General features: G+C 38.1%; 1 protein-coding gene across 1 annotated transcript in view; it reads left to right on the top strand.

Annotated features, from left to right (window-relative positions):
* Positions 1-10206: 10206 nt before the first annotated feature.
* GNB4 (G protein subunit beta 4) overlaps positions 10207-23789 on the top strand; it is a gene marked incomplete at both ends in the record, with an annotated part of 28644 nt that continues 15061 nt past the window's right edge. The window contains 4 exons of the mRNA XM_080696313.1: positions 10207-10263; positions 16712-16750; positions 19409-19515; positions 22562-22625. Of these exons, the coding sequence (XP_080552439.1) occupies positions 10207-10263; positions 16712-16750; positions 19409-19515; positions 22562-22625 (267 nt within the window). The remainder of the gene's footprint in view (positions 10264-16711; positions 16751-19408; positions 19516-22561; positions 22626-23789) is intronic.

Here is a 23789-nt window from a genome sequence, read left to right on the forward strand (position 1 = left end):
AATCAGCGATGAGTACATGTTTGTACACACAAGTTTTTTACCCCAATAAATTGTATGAATAAAAAAAAGAAAGCAAAAGTAGTATATGTTTAAATTTTTAGAGTTTAGAATGTTCTTTCATGTCTTGTTTGAGTTTTAATGATCAGTATGAAAATTATTAATAGCTAAGAAGTACTTACATTTCTTTGTCTCTTATAGACTAAAATAGCTATTCACTAGCACAGCAGTCTAATTGTATGGACTGCATAATGCCTCACTTTTGTAAAAGTTCTGTGGACATTTTAAGATGTGGCATGAGGAGGCCATTTGAATTATGCAGCTGTTTTTTTTCCATTTTATTTAACAAATTGGCTTGGATACAATGGCTCATTGGTATCTTTTGATATGAGTAACTGGTACAGCTGAACTTTTTAAAAAGATAACTGATATGCTCCGTTCTGTTCAACTTCACAATGCTTTCAGTATATGCTATTTACAATGTGTTAAATGGATCAAACATTCATGTTGAAAAGAGCTTAGTCAAGAAGTTGTAGTAATTGAAAATAAGAGTACTGTACTTACCAAATAATTTATTAATTTAAAAGTTCTTTAGCAATTTCAGTGCCACTTCAAGGATTAATTAGAATTAATTTGACCTTCAGCAAAAAGAAAAATACCATTTGTGAAATTTCTGGACTATTATACTGTGTCCTTCTGATATTTTTTAAAGCAGGGTAGGAATGGCTCATTTATATATCATATTACTTTTTATCTTTCCTTCATCCCAGGAGGGAAGTTACTTAATTATCTAGCTGTATATAGAACTTTGGGAAGCATAAATAAATATTGAATTTATTGGAGTAATGGGCTGACAAAGACAGAGAAGGAATAGTTAAGTACAAAGGAATGAAGGAACTATAGCATTTTGAAAGCTACAGGAATAAACTTTAAATAAGAAGTGAGGATCATCAGTTTTATTTTAAAAATGCAGGGAGGTGCCCTTTGAAAAAGTAGAAACATGGCAGAATGGTTAGGAGCCAGGTGTGGTGGCGCATGCTTATAATCCCAGTACTTGGGAGGCTGAGACAGGAGGATTGCAGGTTCGCAGCCAACCTTAGCAACTCAGAGAGGTCCTCTGCAACTTAGTGAGACCTTGTTTCAAAATAAAGAATAAAAACTGGGCTGGGGAGTAGCTCAAAGGTAGAATGGCCCTGGGTTCAACTGCTGGAACCGAAAAAAAAAAAAAAAAGAATTTCAGAGTTCCATCTAAGCCTCAGTTTCTTTTTTTCGTTTTTCTTTTATTTCATTCTATCAAATTTGTTTTTTCAAATGGGTTTCTGGTGCAAGAGTTGGGTTAATTATAAATATACTCATTTTGCCAGTCCTGGTACTGTGTGCCTGTAATTCCAACTACTCAGAGGCTGAGCTATGTCACATAGGCCAGGAGTTTGAGGCCAACATGAGAAGACCTTATTTCCTTCAAAACAAATGAACAAACAAATATACTCATCTTTCATCCATAAATGGCTCTTTTATATACTTTTATATATTTGTTTCCTCACTTGCTAAAAATGTGTGAACACCTGTAAAGCCAGTACCCAACCCAAGAATCAGAAAAGTAGCAACGACTTATGTGTTTCTCCCTCATACAGTTTTATCATTCTTTTGCCTTTACATGTTTGTATATCTTAAGCAGTGTTAGTACATTTTTGGTGGTGAGACCTTGTTTCAAAATAAAAATAAAATAAGTTTGGGGATGTAGTTTGGAAGTAGAATACTCATAGTTTCAATCTCCAGCACCTTAAAAAAAAAAAGTGGGAGGAGGTTGTTATGCTGGGATTTCCCCTCATTATTTTATGATTGATTTATGTTGTTTATAACCATAGTTCATTTTTTCATTGGTATGCAATAATTTTCTGTGAAAATGCTATGGTTGCCCATTCTGTCAGTGGGCATTGGTGTTCTAGTTTATTATTATTTCAGGTAGTGCTCTGCGCTGCTCTTAAGCACAAGTACTAGTGTATTTTTTATTTATTTATATATTTTTCTTTAAAAAAATTTTTTGTGCACTGTATTATACATCATAATGGTATAAAAAAATAACTTTTGGCCAGGCGTGGTGGCGCACGCCTGTAATCCCAGCATTCGGGAGGTTAAAACCTGGAGGATCGCGGTTTGTGGACAGCCTCAGCTACTCAGTGAGGCCCTCTGCAACTCAGTGAGACACAGTTTCAACATAAAGAACAAAAACTAGGGCAGGGGGTGTAGATCGGAGGTCGAATGCCCCTGGGTTCCATCCCCAGACCTGCAAAAAAAAAGAAAACTTTTGTAGACATACATGCACACATTGCCCAATTAGCCCTACCCGATCCCCACCCCGTTCCCTCCCTAGCCCTCCTTCCCACGCTTGGCTTAGTGGTTGACATCTAGTATTATAGCAATTTATCCAAAATTAACAATGATAATCTCACATAACAGCTTCATTTGTCTGATACCAAGCTTTGAATGACTGAAAGATAACATTTCAGTATTTCTTTTTGCTTTCTTTCTTACCAGAGAATATTTTTCTTTTCTTTTTTTAGTTGAAACTATCATGTATTTATTTATTTTTCAGAAAAAATCTATCCGAATATGGAATATGGACTCTAGATACCCAAAACAATCTCGAAAAAGAACAAAGCTAGAAGATGTATATTTTCTGATTTCAAACCATATAAAGCTACAATAATTGAAACAGTGTAGTACTGTTTTAAAGGCAGATATATAAACCATTGGACTTAAATAAAAGCCTAGAGCTAAATTCTTCCATATATTGTCAAGTTATTTTTGACAAGGTTTCCACAAACATTTGGTGGTGGAAATAATAATCTTTTAACTAAATATTGTTGAAAAATAATAATTACATGAAAAAGAATAAAACTGGACCCTTACCTAACACCATATACAAATATTAACTCAAAATAAATAAAAGACCTAAATATAAATCTTAAGACTATAAACTTTTAGAAGAAAATCTGGGTCATTAAACCTCACAACATTGAAATTGGCAGTGATTTCTTGGATATGATTTCAATGGCACAGGCAACAGAAGAGTATACAAACTCCCTAAAAAATAAAAAAAATTGTATATCCAAAGACAATGTAAACAGAGTTAAAAGTTACTGATAGAATGGGATAAAATATGTCCAAATGCTATATCTGAAGGTATATTAATATTCCAGCTAGAAATCCTAAGAATAGCAACAATAAAAGCAAACAATACAATTTAGAGATAGGTAAAAGACTAACATAAATAATGAATCTCCACAGATAACCAATCTTAGTTGTCTGTTGGATGGAAAATCTTGTTTCTCTGGTTCTGGTGTGTGTTACCTAATTCTTCTTTGTAGTTAATCTCTTTGAGTATTTCCTCTAGCGCTGGTTTTGAAGACATAAATTCCTTCAGTTTCTGTTTGTCATGGAAGCTTCTTATTTTTCCATCTAATTTGATAGAAAGTATGGCTGGGTAGGAAATTTTTAGCTGGAAGTTGTTTTCTTTCAGAGTTTGGAATATGTTACTCCAAGCCCTTCTGGCTCTCATGACTTGGTTTGGGAAGTCTGGAGTGATTCTAATTGGTTTGCCTCTGAATGTCACTTGGCCCTTTGCTTTTGTTGCCTTTAAGATTCTCTGCTTGGCTTCCACATTGGTCATTTTGACAATTATGTGGCGTGGGGATCCTCTTCTCCGATCCTGTCTAAAGGGAGTTCTATAAGTTTCCTGGACCTGTGTATCAACCTCTTGCTGTATGTTTGGAAAATTTTCTGCTATTACTTCCTTGAAGAGATTGTTGATCCCTTTGGTTTCACTTTCTTTTCCCTCCTCTATTCCAATTATTCTTAGGTTAGCTCTCTTAAAATGGGCCCATATTTCTTCAATATCAGATTCCTGCTGTCGGATATTTTTTTCTAGATTAGAAACTATGCATTCATTTTTGGAATGATCATCTTCTAAGAGCGAGATTCTGTTCTCCATGTGTTCTAATCGGTTGTTTGTGCTTTGAATTGAGGCCTTTACTTCATTAATTGCATCCTTTATCTCTTTTTGGCTCTCTCTGAGTTCTTTTCGAAGCACCTCTATTATTTCTACAGTTATTTTCCTGATTTGATCTTCTAGAAATCTCTGATTTTCTGTTTTATCAGGTTCTGATGTTGTGGGGTTGTGGGCATTCATTGCTCCATTGTTATTCCTCTTTCCCATGATTTCGGAAGTTTGTGCCTTCTCTGGGTTCTTCCCTTGGGTCACTACGACTTTACTTAAGGTGCTCTGGATCTCGAGTCAGTAGTATCTCAGTCACCACTACTCCTTTACTGGGTTGTATGGCAGAGTCTCAGACCCAGGGAGTGAATCGAGGCTGCTTTAGACCATGGGGGATGCCAGGTTGGGCATTCTCCTATGGTGTGATATCTCAGCCACCACCACTTCCCCACTGGGTCAAGTCCCTGGGAGTACAGTACTGGGATATCTTTTCTAGGGCCCGCAATTTGACTCACTGTTGTTGAGTGCGCAGATGTAGCTGTAGTGGACTCAGTGAATTCGCTGCTGCTGCTGCCGGTGGCAATATGGCACCGCTGCCACGCCCTCAACTGTGAGTCTGGCGTATTCTCTGTTTTTGAGCTCTGCTCTGACACCCTGCAGGGTGTGCTGAGCCAGCCCCTGGGAGCTTTAGACACTTCCTGCACCGAAAAATCCGCCGAATTCTGCCCGGCCTTTCCACAGCGGCTCACCTTGGCTCGCTGTTCGCCGCTCCTCTCTGGAGCCTGGTGGGCTGTTGAGTGCATTGGTCTAGAGCCGCCCGGTGAATTCACCGCTGCCGCCGTCAGTATGGCGCTGCTGCTGCGTCCTCGGCCATGAGGTCAGCATATCTCCTCTGTGGCTCTGAGCTCCGTTCTGAGTCCCCCTCCTCTCTGGAGCCTGGTGCTGCAAAAGAAGATGGCGCCCGCCGCTCCGCGCCGCGGCTCCAGTCGCAGCACTGCAGTATGGTTTCTTCCTGGTGTCTCGTTTTTCCAGCCCTCTTTTTCTACATTTTTTGTTTTTCTGCTGATGGTGTTTTCTCTCTATGAAAGGCACTGATTTTGTGGTAATAGAACTTGGTTGTTAGTGGGGCTCGTAAGTCCCGCTTTACTCCATCGCCATCTTCCACTAATGTATTTTTTAGGACTTGCATATCCAGACATGGAATTGAATTGTCAGGCTGAACAATGTTCACCTTTGATATTACAAAATTGCTTCTCAAAGAGTTCTCCCACCAGATTATAAATTATCATTTCTCAATAACTTTGCCAATTCTTGGTTGAAAATTTTAAATGGCTAGTCTAACAGCTGTGGAATTGTATTGACTATTTAAATTTGCCTTTCTCTGTTTTATGAGTTTGAATTTCATTATTTATGGATTGGCCTCTGGCATTTCTCCTGCTCTGGTTTGCCAATTTGTATCTTTGCATATTCTCCTATTGGATCATTAGTTGTTTTATTGTTTGAAGGAATTGCTATTAAAATATTAGATGCTCACCCTTTATTTGAATTTTAGCTTGCAATAATCTTTTCCCAGCATGAAGCTTTGCTATTATTGTCTCTTTCTTTCTCTTAGCAGTAAAGGAGAAATTCTTCTCACGAGGATTACTTACCTAACAGACGCTGCTAACACTGCTGTTGGCCTTTCCTCCTCCCCCTGGCTTTCTTAGATTTAGGGATAATGTAAAATTGTCAGCAGCAGATGTGTTGTGTGTGGGGTGGGGTGCAGCTGATCACTGAGCTGTTAGTAAGCCTTTAGGGAGATCCTTCTCCAGTATGTGGGAATGTTTAAAAAAAATAGCATTCTTAATGCCTCTTTGTTTTCAGCTTTGGGGTCCATGCACCAGATCTGGTGGGTCCTTGAGAGACATCCCACTCACTTTTCTGATTAGGTCTATATCTATATCTGTATATTGTCAGTGTGGATGTAAAACTAATTTTTACATGACTTCCTTTGTCATTAATTCAGGGAATGTTGAGTCAGTGAGAGATTTTTATTTACTCCCTTCTCAGATTGGGACTTTGATTACTTTAAGCTGTGTGTGTGTGTTACTGGGAATTGAACCCAGCAGCGTTCTACCATCAAGCTACATCCCTAGCCTCTTTTTAAAATTATTATTATTACTTTTTTTTTGAGATAGGGTCTTGCTAGGTTGCTGAGAATCTCACAATGATACCGAGGCAGTCCTCAAATCTGTGATCCTCCTGTTCCAGTCTCCCCATTATTGGGATTAGAGGTGTGCACCATCATGCCCAGCTACTTTAAGCATTAATAAGGAAGACTCTGAGCTGAATTGTGTAACAGCGGGTCAGCCTGAGGAGGACCAGTGAAGGATTTCTTCAGTTGTAGTGACTATTTTTTAGTACTAGGGATTAAACCTTGGAGCATTCCACCTCTAAAGTACACCTACTTCCCTGTTTATGTTTTTTACTTTGAAATAGGGTCTTGATAAATTGTGGAGGCTGGTCTCAAACCTGTGGTTTTCATGACTCAACCTCCCAAGTACAGGTTACAAGCATGAGACACCACCATACCAGCTAGTGGTGACTGTTGATCCTACTGATTCTTGCTCCAGTCTTGATTTCCATGTTGTCCTTCCCCTACATTTGATTCACTCAGTTTTAGAAAATATTTTGCCATGTCCCTGATTTCTGTCCTTTATTAAAGTTGTGGATGTAAAGGAAACACAGGAGGGCAAGTAATAGATGACTTTGTTTTTATTGGTAAGTAATCCTAGAATATGCCCCCTCTCCAAATTTGAGTATGCTTTTAGTTGAGCAGTTGGAAAGAACTACTTAATAACCTTCCTGGTGCAAAAATATCATTCCCAAGGATTCTAACGTTTTGTAGTCATATCTATGCACATGTCAATACACAGCTTGCCTATTTCTTTGGATCCCATCTTCAGGACATAATGTCTGGTGACTTCTAATGTTAGATCTTTCCTGGGGCATCATATGCCTCATCTTACCCTTGTTAGCCTCTAGGCTTGTCCTTGATTTGATGTTAGATTCAGACTTTATTGGCTCTGTGAAGAATCCAACAATTGTTAGATGAGAAGAAAAGATTAACATAGGAAATCTGTGTAATCAATATGTTCTCATTCCTACTTATTTTATTTTATTTTGGTACTGGGAATTGAACTCAGAGGCATCCTATCTCCAGGCTACATACCCACCCTGACAGCCTGATTTTATTTTATTTGGAAACAGGGTCTCACTAGGTTGCTAAGAGTCTAATTTTCTAAGACTGGCTTTGAACCTATGATCCTCCTGTCTCAGCCTCCCAACCTATTTTTTTATTTTAAGAATAAAAAGTTCCTCTTTTTAGTAGCAGAAAGAAAGGAGGTGAGGAGGCAACTTTGATGTTATCCGAGGAAGGTTTTTTCTTTTTTTCTTTTTCTTTTTGCAGTACTGGGGATGGAACCCAGGGCCATTCTACCTCCTAGCTGTACCCCCAGCCCTATTTTTTTCCTTTATTTTGAAACAGGGTCTCACTGAGTTGCAAAGGGCCTCACTAAGTAGCTGAGGCTGTCCTCAAACCACGATTCTCCTGTCTCAGCCTTCCAAACGCTGGGATTACAAACATGCGCCACCACGCCTAGCTCAGAGGAAGTTTTTATTGTCTGGGCCAAGCATTGCAAGGGTTCTGGTTCTGCAGCTTAGAAACATTGCTCAAAGACAAAAGGATTGCAGATTGAAAGCCAGCCTCAGCAGTTTAGTGAGGCTCTCAGCAACTTAGTGAGACCTTGTTTCCAAATAATAACATAAAAAGGACTGGAGATGTACCTTAGAGGTGGAATGGCCCTGGGTTCCACCCCCAGTAACATTGCCCAGAAGCCTCCTGTCTTCTCATCACCTGCTCCCTGCCAGCCTTCCTGCTGACATAGCTGAAACTCCCCCCAAACATGAATGTAGTGTGAGAATTCAGAATTCCACCTGAGGAAGTGGGGCCTTGTCTAGATACACAACTCCCCTTAAAAGTTCTTAATGAAAAGGTGGAAAGGGATTGTAAATGATGATGAAATGTACAGTCAAGTAATTTTTTTTTCAGTACTAGGGTTTGAACCCAGGTGACATTCTACTTCCAGCCTATACCCACAGCCCTACTTTTTGTTATTTTGAAATAGGGTGTCACCCAGTTGCAGAGAGCCTCATTAAGTAGCTGAGGCTGGCCACGAACTGGAGATCTTCCTGTCTCAGCCTCTTAAATAATGGGATTACAGGAATGTGCCACCACCTCACTGAATAATTTTTTTTTTTTAATTACGAGAAAAGGCTAGCCTGGTGTGGTGGCACATGCTTGTAATCCCAGTACTTGGGAGGCTGCGACAGGAGGATGGCAGGTTTGTGGCCAGCCTTGGCTACTTGGTGAGGTCCTCTGCAACTTAGACTTTGTTTCTAAATTAAAAAATACAAAAATAGCCGGGCGTGGTGGCGCATGCTTGTAATCCCCGCGCTTGGGAGGCAGAGACAGGAGGATCGCGCAGGTTCGAAGCCAGCCGCGCACGCTGGCTTAGGAGACCCTGTTTCCAAATAAAAATGTAAAAATAGGTCTGGGAGTGTAGCCCGGAGATAGAAGGGCTTCCAGGAATCCCAGTACCACCAAAAAAAAAAAAAAAAATACAAAAATAGCTGGGCGTGGTGGCGCACGCTTGTAATCCCTGTGCTTGGGAGGCTGAGACAGGAGGATCGCACAGGTTCGAAGCCAGCCAGCCTCAGCTACTTAGTGAGGCTTTCAGCAACTTAGTGAGACCCTGTTTCCAAATAAAATATACAAAAAAGTTCTGGGATTATAGCCTGGAGGTAGAAAGCCTCTGGGTTCCACCCCCAGTACCACCAAAAAACAAAACAAAACAAAACAAAACAAAACAAAAAACAAAAATAGGTCTGGAGGTGTAGCCTGGAAGTAGAATGCCCCTGGATTTCATCCCCAGTACCCCCCCCCCCCAAAAAAGAGGAAAGGCTTATTCTGACTTCCAGTTGCCGTTCACAATCAGTTGGTTCCATTTCCTTAAGTTTCTGGCAAGGCAGCACCTCATGACAAGACCCCATAGCAGAAAAAACTGCTAGTCTCATCAGAGGGAAGCAAAATGGGGAAAGAATGGAGCTCCATAGTTGCCCTCAAGGGTGTGCCTCTAGGGCCCGCAGGTACCTCTCATAAGGCACCACTCCTAAAGGTTTTACTGCTTCCCAAGAGTGTCACACTGGGGACCCTGCCTTTAACACGTGGACCTTTGGGAGGCGCTTACCTAAACCGTAGCATTCCAGCCCTGGCCTTCCCTGGCCTCCAAGATTCATGTCCATCTCACAAAGCAAAATGCATGTAGTCCATCCCTGAGAGTGATCAGAGTTTTAACTGTTCCAGCATCGCTCAAAGGTCCAAATCCAAAGTCTCCCTCAAGACTCAAGGCAAACTCAAATATTAGCCCCTGCATAAAAAAGCTACAGGCTTCCAGGATGCAATGGTGAGAAAGGTACAGGGCAAACATTCTTGTTCCAAAAGGGAGGAATAGAAAAATAGCAGGGAGGAATCAGCCCAAGAAAGACCAAAACCCAGTAGTGCAAATGTTAAGTCCGGCACGGGCACACTCTTTAAAACCAGTACTTGGGAGGCTGAGATAGGAGAATCACAGATTTGCGGCCAGCCTCAGCTGCTTAGTGAGGCCCTGTTTCAAAAATAAAAGAATAAAAAAATAGGACTGGGGGTGTAGCTTGGAGATAAAATATCTCTAGGTTCCATTCCAGTAAAGGAAAAAAAAAAAAAGAAAAGAAAAAAATTAGATCTATATTTACTGAGCAACCTTAAGTTCTACTAGTAGTTGAAAATTTATTTTATTTGAGTTTCAAACGGATTATAAAGAAATTATATGTCAGCATTTTAAAAGCAGATTGAGATGGAAAACAGTCTCAACTGGGCGTGGTGATGACACCTGTAATTCCAGTACTTTGGAGGCTGAGAGAGGAGGATGCGGGTTCACGGCCAGCCTCAGCAACTTAGTAAGACCTCTTTTCCAAACAAAAGATAAAATAGGGCTGGGGTGTAGCCCAGAGGTAGATTGCCTCTGGGTTTCATCCCCAGTACCCGCAAAACAACCAACCAAACAGAGTTTTTCTTTCTTTCTCACTCACCAGTTGTTTTCACTTAGTATCCCTGAGATAAACAGATTGACAGGATGAGTGAGCTGGAACAGCTGAGGCAGGAGGCAGAACAGCTGCGGAATCAGATCCAGGTAAGAACTTGTCCATTTTGAAATTTTAATGTTTGCATTTAATATCAGCAATGTATAAGATGTGTTCATTAGTTTATGATTCTACATACATTAAATTTTTCAACCTAGAAATAGTCAATTTGTGTTTTTCAGTTATTTTAACCTACTTTTGTTGATGAATTATAATTATACATCATACTGATATTCAAAGTGATATAAAGATACATGCAAAAAGCATTTGGTGTGATTCTTTCTGGTTAGAATTTATTTTTTTCATACTTCTAAAGAACTCCAAAAATAATTCCTAACAAGTACCTATGCATACAAGTGGCTTCCGTGCCCCTGAGAAGTTAATAGTCTAGCTGTAATTCCAGCTGAAAGATAAACATATTTTTCTTCTTATTCCTATACCTAGAATCATAGATTTTGGGTGCAATGCATTGAGGCAGCTATTATCACATTGTAATACACTAGGAAGGCATTCATCTCTATAACATTAGATTGAAGAAACAGTAAGAATTACGAAGCATAATTAAGACATGTCTGACAACTTTTAATTTTGGAAATCAACTTAAAACAATAAGAAACAAATACAATAAGAAACAAATACAAGTTTGACTTTAACAAAAATGAAAGGATGGTTAGAACTTCAAGCCATAAAAAGATGGGGATAGCTGCCAAGTGTAGCAATCCTGCAGCATGTGGAACGGCTCAGACAGAGTGCCTGCATCTGTAAGTCTCATACAAGGTAGGGAGCACTTTGTAAGGGACACCCAAGCAATCCCTTCTGTGGCACAGTGAAACCGATGCTTGCTTGGTCTTCATTGGCGCTGAAGAATATCAAGGAAGGCAGAGCTAAAAGAAAAAAATGGATATAGGCATGGCTCTTGGTGAGCAGGACAGATGAGTAAGACCGAACTGTGAGTTGCCTGGAAGCTGCTTGCTTTGTTTCACAGGGAGAAGTCAAAACTACAACTCAAATATAAGCGAAGAATAGGGAGAATCTCTGAGAACCTGGAACATAGCTCTGGCCCTTTTGTTTTGTTTTGTTTTGTTTTTGCAGGTTTGGGGATGGATCCCTGGGGCATTTGACCTCTGAGCTATACCCCCAGCTCTATTTTTATTTTAATTCTTTATTTTGAAACAGGGTCTCACTAAGTTGCAAAGGGCCTCACTAAGTAGCTGAGGCTGGCCACAAACTGCCATCCTCCCGTCTCAGCCTCCCGAATGCTGGGATTACAAGCATGTGCCACCACGCCCGGCAGCTCGGGACCTTTTTAATATGAGTCCTATGTAATCACTATTTCAGTGAACTTGTCTAATTAAAAAGTAAAGAATAAAATTAGAACTTGTCTAATTTAAAAGTGAAGAATAAAAACCATGTGAAAAGCCGGGCATGGTGGCGCATGCTTGTAATCCCCGCGCTTGGGAGGCTGAGACAGGAGGATTGCACAGGTTTGAAGCCAGCCTCAGCTACTGAGTGAGGCTCTCAGCAACTTAATGAGACCCTGTTTCCAAATAAAATATAAAATAGGTCTGGGAGTATAGCCCGGAGGTAGAAAGCCTCTGGGTTCTACCCCCTGTACCACCAAAAATAATAATAATAATAATAATAATAATAATAATAATAATAATAAAATAAAAACCATGTGAAGATATTACAAGAGAAGGAAAAAAAGTAAGAAAAAGCTGGGTGTGGTGGTGCACACTTGTAATCCCAGTCCTTGGGAGGCTGAGACAGGATGATTGCCTCAAAGCCAGCCTCAGCTATTTAGTGAGGCTCTCAGCAACTTAGTGAGACCTTGTTATCAAGTAAAATAGAAAATAGGTCTGGGAGTGTAGCCTGGAGGTAGAAAGCCCCTTGTTTCCATCCCCAGTACCAAAAAAGAAGAAGGAAAAGGAGAAGAAAAACAAAGGATGGGTGAAGAACCGCAACATAAAGTGTTGATCTAAGTGGAATGAAGTCATAACCAGACTTATTGCCTGGGATTCAAAAAAGTTAATAATTTGTTAATATCAGATTAAAGATGTGAAGATCAGATCTCAAAGTTTTTGTTGTGAACAGTATGGAATTCTTTTATATTCAATTTTACAATAGATAATTGTGTTCATAATACATTTGATGTAAACAAATATTTGAGTTGTGTAAACTTGTAGGTAACACTGCTAAGATATTGGTAGAATTCTTGTATCCCAACATAATGTTTTAATTTTGGTACTGGTTTTTATTAGCTCAATAACTTTAAGTTTATGTGTGTGTGTAGATGATTAGGGATTGGACCTGGGGCATTCTACCTATTTTTTATTTTTTGAAACAGTCTCACTAAGTTGCTTTAAACCAAAGCTGACTTTAAACCTACAATCCTCCTGTCCCAGTCTCCCAAGTACCAGGATTACAGGTGTGTACCACTATGCCTGGCTTCTTTCATTTTCAAATTATTGTTTTAGTAATAATTTAGTCTTCACTTTTACCATTTTTGGAACATTGCTCAGGCCATCACGGTCATTTCTGGAAATTATTTTCATTGTAGGAAAATACCCTAAATTAGTTCTTGCCATATGAGGTCTCTAAGCCCACAGTTTGGCTAAGAATGAGAATATCAAATCATAATTTTGTGCAACTACTTATGAACACCCTTACATAGAAGTAATGTAGAACTTTGCAAATAGGATAGAAGGTCAGCCCAGAACACCATGGCTTTTATCCAGTCTTTGCTGTAAGCCAAGGTAGATATTTAAATCAACAGTTATTGTGTACCTTCTCTGTCTAGGAGTATACTAAGTGGTATAGGCAAAATAACAACAACAAAATCCACCCTGACCTTTGAAGGGAAAAAGACCTTTATCATATACATAAATTCTGTAAATCTGTTGTGAACTGATAAACTTAGTTTAAAATGTCTCGTTGGGGCTAGGGGTATAGCTCAGTGTTGAGCACATACTTGGCATGTGTGAGGTTCTGGATTCAATCTCTAGCACCCAAATAATGCAAAATAAAATATTCTTATTGAATATGTTCACTGCTACCTTTCTTGTTTTGCTATATTGATTTCTGTTTTACTATCTTCTATTTAGTTTGTGTAAAAATTTAAGGTCTTGGCTTGGCATGGTGGTACACACCTATAATACCAGGACTTGGGAGGCTGAAACAGGAGGATTGCAGATTTGAGACCAGCCTTAGCAACTTAGCAATATTCAGTTTCCAAATAAAAATTTTTAAATGTTGAGGTATAGCTAGAAGGTAGAATGCCCCTGGTTTTAATCACCACACACACACACACACACACACACACACACACACACACACACACATGTTTATTATGGTATTAAGGCATGTTTTGTTTTATTGGGGCTAGGGGTATAGCTCAGTGTTGAGCACATACTTGGCATGTGTGAGGTTCTGGATTCAATCTCTAGCACCCAAATAATGCAAAATAAAATATTCATGTAGGGAATGTTTACATGTAGGGAATTTGTTATAATATAAAATATATTACCTGTTTACATGTAGGGAATTTGTTATATTATAAAATATAGATGTCACTCAGTATAGACTGTTGCCTATTATACATAAAAGTTTTTTTTTCTGGGTCTGGGGGAATATAGCTCACTGAGAAGTGCATATGCAAGGTGCTGGGTTAGATCCTGAGAATGCGGGCACCTGTGTGTGCAAGTACACATGCGCGCAAACACACACACAGACACACAAACACACACACACACACACACTTTCCTCATGTTTTTGCATATTGGATCTAAAATTTTTTTCTAATGAAAATGGCTTTAGTTGCCTATATATAGAATATTGGCAAAGATAATTTTAAAGAAGCATTGCTTTCTACTGAAACTTAGTAATAAATATAACTGAATACTATGAGCTTATTAAATAAACTTAGATCATTCTAAATTGGTGGCTATAATTTTAAAAATCTTTAAATCACAAAATATATTTGTACAATGTTATAGAATTTAAGAGTTCATATTTCTATAATCCATTGATTTTCAGCAAGGATAGAAAGATAAGTCAGTAGAAAAATAATATTTTCAATAAGTGGAATTGGGACAAACAAATATCCACATACATAGGAATTTGAATTCCTACCTCACATCATATAAAAAAAATTAATTCAGCTGGGTGTGGTGGTGCATGCTTGTAATCCCAGCATTTGGGAGGCTAAGACCGGAGGTTCGTGGTTCGCGGTTCGCGGTTCGCGGTTCGCGGACAGCCTCAGCTACATAGTGAGGCCCTCCGCAATTTAGTGAGACTCTGTTTCAAAATGAAGATTAAAAAAATAGGGCAGGGGGTGTAGCTTGGAGATCGAATGCCCTGGGTTCCATCCCCAGACCCGCAAAAAAAATTAATAATAATTCAAAATGGTTCCTAAATGTAATATTTAAAAATATAAAATTTTTAGATGTAAGCATAGTTGTAAATCTTCATGACCTTGGAGTATGCAGCAGTTAAATATGACACCAAAAATACAGACAACAACTAAAACCTCAAATAAATCGGACTTCAGTGAAATTAAAAACTTATGTGTTGAAGGATACTATCAAGAAAATGAACCAGGTATGATGCTGCATGGCTGCAATCCCAGTACATGGGAGGCTGAGACAGAAGGATTACTAGTTCGAGGATAGCCTCAGCAATTTAGACCTTTTTTTTGGGGGGGGGGGTGTTTTTTGTTTTTTGTTAAAAGAAGCCTGGCATGATGGCACACACTTGTAATCCCAGCATTCGGGAGGCTGAAACCAGAGGATCATGGTTCAGGGACAGCCACAGCTACTTACTTAGTGAGGCCCTCTGCAACTTAGTGAAACCCTGTTTCAAAATAAAGACTAAAAAATAGGGCCAGGGGTTTATCTCAGAGGTCAAATGCCTCTGGGTTCCATCTCAGACCTGCAAAAGAAAGAGAGAGAGAGAGAGAGAGAGAGAGAGAGAGAGAGAGAGAGAGAGAGAGAGAGAGAGAAGATTCTAGGAGTGTAGCTCAGAGTGTCCTTGGACACAATCCCCAGTGCCATACCAAAAAACTAACAACAACAACAACAACAATAACAAGACAGCTGATAGAATAGGCAACAATGTTTATGACTAATACATCTCATAAGGGTCTAATACCCAGACTACATAAAGTACTCCTACAAATGAACAATAAAATGGCAACCTAATTGAAATATTGGCAAAGACCTTGAAATAGACATGCTCCAAAGAAGATATGCATATATGTGTACGTATATAGCCAATAAGTGCATGAAAAGATGCTCAACAACATTAATCATTAAGGAAATATAAAGAAAAACCACAATAAGATACTACTTCACATTCAGTAAAGTATCTGTAATTACAAAAAAACAGTAATAAGCACTGGTAAGAATAGGAAGAAACTGAGAAATCAGGACCCTCATACATTGCTGATTGGAATGAAAAATGGTTTAGCTGTTGTGAAAAACAGTTTGATAGTTACCGTATTACTCACCAGTCCTACTCTTAGGTAATATCCGAAAGAATGAAAAACAAAGCTACACACAAAAACTTGTATGTAAATGTTCGTAAGCATCATTATTTATAATCGCCCCAAAGTAGAAAAAACCTATCTCCATCCATTTTGATTAAATGATGAAGTGGTGTATCCATACAAAGGGTATTATCCATCCGGAAGATGAAATGAAGTACTGGTTAATGCTGACATGGCAGAACCTTAAAACATTATGCTAAATGGAAGAGTATGATAAGTACAAAGGCCACACATCACATAATCCATTTATATGAAGTGTCTAAGATTAAGCAAATCCATAGAGAAAGAAAGTAAATTAGTAATTGCTGAGAGACGGTAAGAAAAGGGAGTCAACATAGATGGGGTTTCTATTTGGGGATGATGAAATTCTACCAACAAATCGCTGAGTTACATACTTTGAGGTGTGTGTGTGTGTGTGTGTGTGTGTGTGTGTGTGTGTGCGCGTGTGTGTGTGTGTGTGTGTAACCCAGGGGCATTCTACCTCCAAGCCATACCCCCAGACTATTTTACTATTTTATCCTCTACTTTGAAACAAGATCTTACTGAGTTGCAGAGGCCCTCACAAGTTGCTTAGGCTGGGCACGAACCTGGGCTCCTCCTGTCTCAGCCTCCCCAGTATAGGGATTACAAGTGTGCACCACCATACCAAGCTTTATTATTTATTTTGAAACAGGGTTTTACTAAATTGTAGAGGGCCTCACTAAGTAGCTGAGGCTGCTGCGAACCTGCAATCCTTGTGTCTCAACCTCATAAGGGAGGCTGGGATTACAAATATGTGCCACCATCCCCAGCTAAGATGCTTAATTTTATGTGAATTTTTTTAGAAATTTTAAAATAAAGATTACATGGCATATTAACAATTTTATTTGCTAATCTATATGTTCAATAAAATATTTTAATCATATCTAGAGGCTTCCACATCTAAATATTGTGATCTCCATTCTTTACTTCAGGATGCCAGGAAAGCATGTAATGATGCAACACTTGCTCAGGTAAACTTCTCTTCTTTTCCCCCTTAGTTCATTTTAGTGGTTCACAAGAAGTAACTTGACACTGATGCACATAGCACTAAGATTATTTTTATGGTGCTTCGTAGAAAATAAATCAAATGAAATCTCTATGCAAAAATACTTTGTAGTTTGTCAAATGCTGTACTGTATGAGTATTTTTTAAATACACTGTTAAAGTAGAAGCAGGTGGAAAAATAAATGCTATAAAATATCTAGATTAATCTAGTTTAGAAGTCGTTTCTGATTTTTTGTTTTTGGTGTGATACTGGGAATTGAACCTAGGGACATTCTACCTTTGAGCAACACCCCCACCCCTATTTTATTTTTATTTTTGAAACAGGATCTCACGAGATTGGTAAGTCTCACTACTTGTTGAGGTTGTCTTTGAACCTGTGATCCTCCTGTTTTAGCCTCCCAAATACTGGGATTACAAACATGCATCATCTCACCTAGCTGATGTGCACCATCAACTTTTTTTGTTGTTGTTTTTTGTTTGTTCTTTTTTGTTTTGTTTTGTTTTGTACTGGGAATGAAGCCCAGGGGCTTTCTTCCTCTGGGCTACACTCCCAGACCTATTATATACATATATTTGTTTTTAAATTTGGAAACAGGGTGTAACTAAGTTGCTGCGAGCCTCACTAATTAGCTGAGGCTGGCTTTGAACCTGTGTGATCCTCTTGTCTCAGCCTCCAAGTACTGGGATTGTAAGCGTGTGCACCACGCCCAGCTTTGATTTTTTTTAAATATGCCCTGGTTACACTTTTTTTCTTCTTATGAAAACTCTTAGGAATATTTTAAAGTCATAAAACTGGCTTTCTTATGGGCAGAATTATGTTTTTTTGTTGTTCATTTGCTCTTATTGCTCTTAGATTTTCATTTGTAGTTGATATTTTTTTCTTTTTTTAATTGACACATCATAATTGTATATCTGGTACAGGTCAGCAGGTCAGTCTGATAATGTGATATATGTATCACATTAGTGAACATTAATTGTATATGATATTATATAATATAGTGAACATTAATTGTATATGATATTATATAATATATAAGTGTACATTAATTGTACATCATATAATATATAATATAAGTGTACATTAATTGTACATATTACATGTACACATATTATATATATATATATAAATGGTACATCTGGTACAAGTCAGCCTGATAATGTGATACATGTATGTAGTGTACAATGATTAAATCATAGTAATCAGCATTTCTCTCTAATTAAACATATATTATTTCTTTGTGTTGGGAGATTTTTAATGCCTATCTTTTAGTTCTTTATAAAGTCTATAATAGGCTGTTGTACCATAGTTACTATACTATACTATAGACCATAAAAAACCTATAAAGCCTGTATAATCTGTATAATGTACTGTGGGTACCTGTTACTCAATCTCCCTCTATCCCCCGTAACCTTCCTAACCTCTAGTATGGCTGGGTTTTTTTTTTTTATTAAAGTTTAAAGCTGAAGCTGAATCTCTCTCTCTCTCTCTCTCTCTCTCTCTCTCTCTCTCACACACACACACACACACACACACACACACACACACACACACACTTAATAGTCTTACCTATAAAAGCACATAGGAGCGCCGGGCGTGGTGGCACACACTTGTAATCCCCATGCTTGAGAGGCGGAGACAGGAGGATTGCACAGGTTCGAAGCCAGCCGTGCTGGCTTAAGAGACCCTTTTTCCAAAAGTAAAATAGGTCTGGGAGTGTAGCCTGGAGGTAGAAGGGCTTCCAGGAACCCCAGTACCACTACCAAAAAAAAGAAGAAAAAAAAAGCAGCACATAGGATTATTTTCTTCTTTTTTACTTACTTACTTACTTACTTGTTTGTTTATTTGTTTGTTTGTTTACAGCCCCTGCCCTATTTTGAAACTGGGTCTCACTGAGTAGCAGAGGGCCTCACTAAGTAGCTGAGGCTGTCCAAGAACTAGGATCCTCCGTTCTCAGCCTCCCGAATACAGGGATTACAAGCGTGCGCCACCACACCCGTTTTTACTTATTTTATTTTGGCAGTGCTGAGGATTGAACCCAGGGCTATTCTACCTGAGCTACATCCCCAGCCCTGCTTTTTATTTTTTATTTTGAAACAGGATCTTACTAAGTTTCAGAGGGCCTCACTAAGTATTTGAGGCTGGCTGCAAACCTGTAATCTTCCTATCTCAGCCTCCCAAGTACTGGAATTACAAGCGCCACTACACCAGCAGATTATTTTCAAATTTACTTTTTTTTTGGTGGTATGGAGATGGAACCCAGGGGCTTTCTGCCTCCAGGCTACACTCCCAGACCTATTAAACATTTTTTGAAAACAGGGTCTCACAAAGTTGCTAAGAGCCTCACTGAGTAGCTGAGGCTGGCTTCAAACCTGCGTGATTCTCCTGTCTCAGCCTTCCAAGTACTGGGATTACAAGCTTGATATAAATTAACTATTCTTTTTACAAGTGATTTTTAATCAAATCTGATTTTCCTCCCATGATAATTTTGTGAAATTATTTATATAAAATTACCTTCAATTACTATACATTTAGGTTTGCTTTTTGCCTTCTTATTGAATATTTCTAGTTTATGTTATCTTCTGAACTATATCTAAACTAAAAACATTTTTGTTGCTTTCTAAAGGTCACAGCAAATATGGACTCTGTGGGTCGAATACAAATGCGGACCAGACGGACACTGAGAGGCCACCTTGCTAAAATCTATGCTATGCACTGGGGATATGATTCAAGGTTGGTGCCTGTCATTTTCAGACTGTCAGCATAATTATTTTCCTTAAGAATCAGCATTGGCATTTTCTTTGTTTAAAAACAAACTACAGTTATGAAGCAGTGCACCTCATGTGAATACTGTGCTTTCACTAAAAATAAAACCTTTCTTTTTATTTCTTTCTTTTTTTGTGTGGTTAAGACCAGGCTCAGGGGCTCACACATGCTAGGCAAGTGTTCTACTACTGAGCTATGCCCCAGCCTGAATGTTTAAAAACTTCTAATATAGAAAATAAATTTACTTCTCAAAAAATTCTTTTTCCAGTGATCTGGGAAAACTAGAAGAGGATTTCTTTTCTCTGCAGTGTGGTATTACACCTTGATTTTTAATTTACCAAAAGCAGTTTTATATATTACTCTTGAAAATTCAATTAATGAGCATTTATGTTTTGAATACCTTCTATGTGAAAGTCCCTACAAGTTGTTATAATTTATTATATAACTTTACAAAGGGTTGAATGCCATGAGACAAGAATATTCTTATTAAATTCATCCCAACATGTAAATGTGTGTGCGTGAATGTCTGAGGACAAGTGACCACAGGTGCATATGCACGTGCCCGGCACACGCTGGCTTGTAGCCCCCAGGGTTGCAGTGCATCCTGTCTTTTTTCCAGTGGTGCTGGCAGTGGCATGGGTGTTTGTGCCACAGAGTCTGACTTGGTACTTTGATTTGGCAAATCTTACTGAGTAATATTCTAAACCAAGAAATTGTTTCTAATACATTAGTTGCACACATGTTCTCTGCTTCCAGGAGACACCAAAATTATAAGTAGAGAAAGCCTCTGTTACTTATTGCTCTTGGATATAAACAAGACACTTGCTTATAATAATATAGACCATAAATCTCTTAGGAGAGGAAATTATATAACTGATAGAAAGCGAGGGCAAATGTTTCATATTCTCTCTTTTCTCTCTCTCTCTCTCTCTCTCTCTCTCTCTCTCTCTCTCTCTCTCTCTCATCTCTCTCTCTCTCTTTCTCTCTCTTTTAGGTAAAAAGTAATTTGCCTTGTTGATACATTGAATTTTTTTTTTCTGGTCTGGGGATGGAACTCAGGGGCATTCGACCTCCTAGCTACACCTCCTGCCCTATTTTTTATTCTTTATCTTGAAACAGGGTCTCACTAACTTGTGGAGGGCCTCAGTAAGTAGCCGAGGCTGTCCACAAACTGCGATCCTCCGGTCTCAGCCTCACATTGAATATTTGACCTGAAATATATTTACTTGAAATAATGTTAATGGTTCATTCTTTCCTTAAAATTTTTCTCAAAAACAAAAGTATTCCCCAGCCTATCTCACACTATCTTCCTATCCATTCTGATTATTATTGTTTCATTACTTAATGTCCTTCTCAACTCATATGCTAATGATGACAGTTGAGTTTTGAAGAATTTTCCATAGCTTTTCTCCCTTACCCTACTATCAAATTTTCACTTTTAAAAAAACAAAATTAAATTTACAACTCTAAGAACCTGATGATGGTACTTAACCTATAGGTAGGGAACTGAGTGGCTGTGGATATAGGCAAAGCCAGGTGAATTTTTGTTATCTTTTGAATTTTACTACCATGGTGAAAAATAAAGTTCCAGAAGAAAACAAAAAAGTCACTAACTAATCATTCCTTAGTCAAGAGTTAATGGCCCTTTGCCTAGCAAGCAACACTTTTTGCAGTTTAAGCCTTTCTGAGCTTTTTCCCCCTATTTCTTCCAAACTATAAAACTGGAAGAGTCACAATTCCTGGAATAACGGAGCACAATCTTCCAGTGAAACTTTCAGCCTTTTAAAGTTTTTTGTTTCTTTTGAAACAGGGTCTTGCTAGGTTGCAGAGAGACTTGCTACATTGCTGAGGCTGGCCTTAAACCTGTGACCTCTTGTCTCAGCCTTCCAAGTACTGGGATTATAGGTATGTAACACCATGCCTGCCTCCAACTATAGTTTTCTTCCAGTTATCATTGATCATACTTCTTTCTTCTCAGAAAAGAGACTTTCTGCCCGGTGTGGTGGCGCACACTTATAATCCCCCAGCTTGGGAGGTGGAGACAGGAGCCAGCCTTGCTGGCTTAAGAAACTCTGTTTCCAAATATATATATTTCTGGAAGTGTAGCCCGGAGGTAGAAGGGTTTCCAGGAACCCTAGTACCACCAAAAAGAAAAAAGAAAAGAATACAGACTTTCCTCTATTTGGCTGTCAAAATTCTATTTTTTTTAAAGATGCAAATTCTTTAGATTATTCAACTAAAAGTTATACATTCCTTTTTTTACTGTCCTATAGTACTTACTTTATATCACTCAAGTACTCAGTTTCTTGACTTATTATAAATATATGTTAATATCTTATCTCTGCTAGTTGTCAGAGGCCTCAGGCGCAGGACATTGTGTCTGTAATGCTGTGCTGCATTCACAGCCTCTCAGTTGATGTACTCATGTGCGTGAGGTATAATTGTTAGGACTATGCACTTTACTGTCATCAAATCTAAGTGAATTAGGCAGGTGTGATGGTGCATTCCTGTATTCCCAGTACTTGGCAGGCAAGAGAAAGATTGAAGGTTTGTGGCCAGTCTCAGCAACTTAGACCCTCGTTCAAAATAAAAAATAAAACAGAGCTTGAGGTGTAACTCAGATGTGGAACACTCCTGGATTCAATATACAATCCTTAACACACACATGGTAAAAGGAAAAGGAAGAAAAGAAAAATTTAACTAAATGAGAAAATACTAGACCAATTAGCTGATATCTACCAAAACCTTAAATAATTAATAAATTCAATCACTTAAAATAATGTTACATCATAGCCAGAAATATTTTTAGTCAATGGTTAGATTTTATGATTTATTTTCAAAATTTTTGGCTTGCATCACAAATTTTTTAAAGTCAGAAGAACATTTTTGGTATTGAGTTTTTATTAGAAAAATTGTATTTCCTTTTCTGAACTGTCCTACATTAATGTAATGAATAACTAATTTAAAAAATTTTCCACTAAGTATCAAATTATTTTTGTGTTTGTTCCTCTAGGCTACTAGTCAGTGCTTCCCAAGATGGAAAATTAATTATTTGGGATAGCTATACAACAAATAAGGTAGAATTTCTTAATCATTCTTTTAAATAATTCTGTATTTATTTTGCTGCCCACCAATTCTTTCTTTTATTCTTACTTCAAACTTTAATTGCCTTCTGAGATTAATTTATTTCATTTATTTTAATTTAGATCCTCTTTTTAGGCTTAGTGTTTACTTTTAACTTTTAGCCTTTTTTATTTCCAAGATCAAACTACAGGAATATTGTTCAGTGTTTTCCTTGACTCTCGCTTTATATTTGAATTTTATAAAAGAATATCATTTTATTTATAAATGAAAAAAGCTTAATTTTCATTTTATAATACAAAGAAGTCCTTATTTTTTTTTTTTTTTTTTTGTTTCTAGTTGTAAGCTAGATGGCTAGTGTACAGCTTTTCCTTGGCCCACTCCAGGGCTTGATTTCTGTTTCTGGAATTCTTAGAAGATAGATTGGAGGCAAATTACAACTTGTTTAGGTTTGTTGATGGTAAAAAAAAAAAAAAAAGAAACAAAAACAGGATTCGCCTGGTACATCCACTAGAAGGAATCCATAATTTAAAGTTGCATACTAATAGTAGTAGCAGTAGTAGAGTGTAAGGAATAGTTTCACATGTCAAATACCTTTATACACTGTATGTACATAGTATTTTTATTAAACATTTGAAAATAATTTTGCTAAATAAACTTCAGCCTTCTTTTGTTTTTTTCAGTGCTGGGGACCAAATCCCCCTTTGATCATGCTGGGCAAGTTCTGGGGATCAAACCCAGGGCCTTGTGCATGCTGGGCAAGTGCTCTACCTCTGAGCTGCACCCCCAGCCTGATTGAGATGTTTAAAGCTAGCCAAGACGATTCGCATGATACCAGTTTTTCTGTATTAATTGGAATTAATCATTCATCTTTCAACTATGTTTTCCTAAAACAAAAATATATTGCTCTTTAAAATATTCCTTTAGGTAAAGCAAGGGCATACTAGTAAGCCTAAGATGTGTTGACGCTGCATACAGACAGTTGAGCTTTTTATTTCCCCTACATGTAAATCTTACTGTGTGACCTACAAGGTACCAGACCAAGTGTAACCACGTTAATGCAAAACTGTTACTTCAGGACACATGCCTATTCACAGAAGGATGCTCATGTCATCTCTTCATGGAAGATCCATTTTAATTAACCTTGATACTTGTTAATT

This window comes from Muscardinus avellanarius (assembly GCF_963383645.1).
Source record: "Muscardinus avellanarius genome assembly, chromosome: 5".
NCBI lineage: Eukaryota > Metazoa > Chordata > Mammalia > Rodentia > Gliridae > Muscardinus > Muscardinus avellanarius.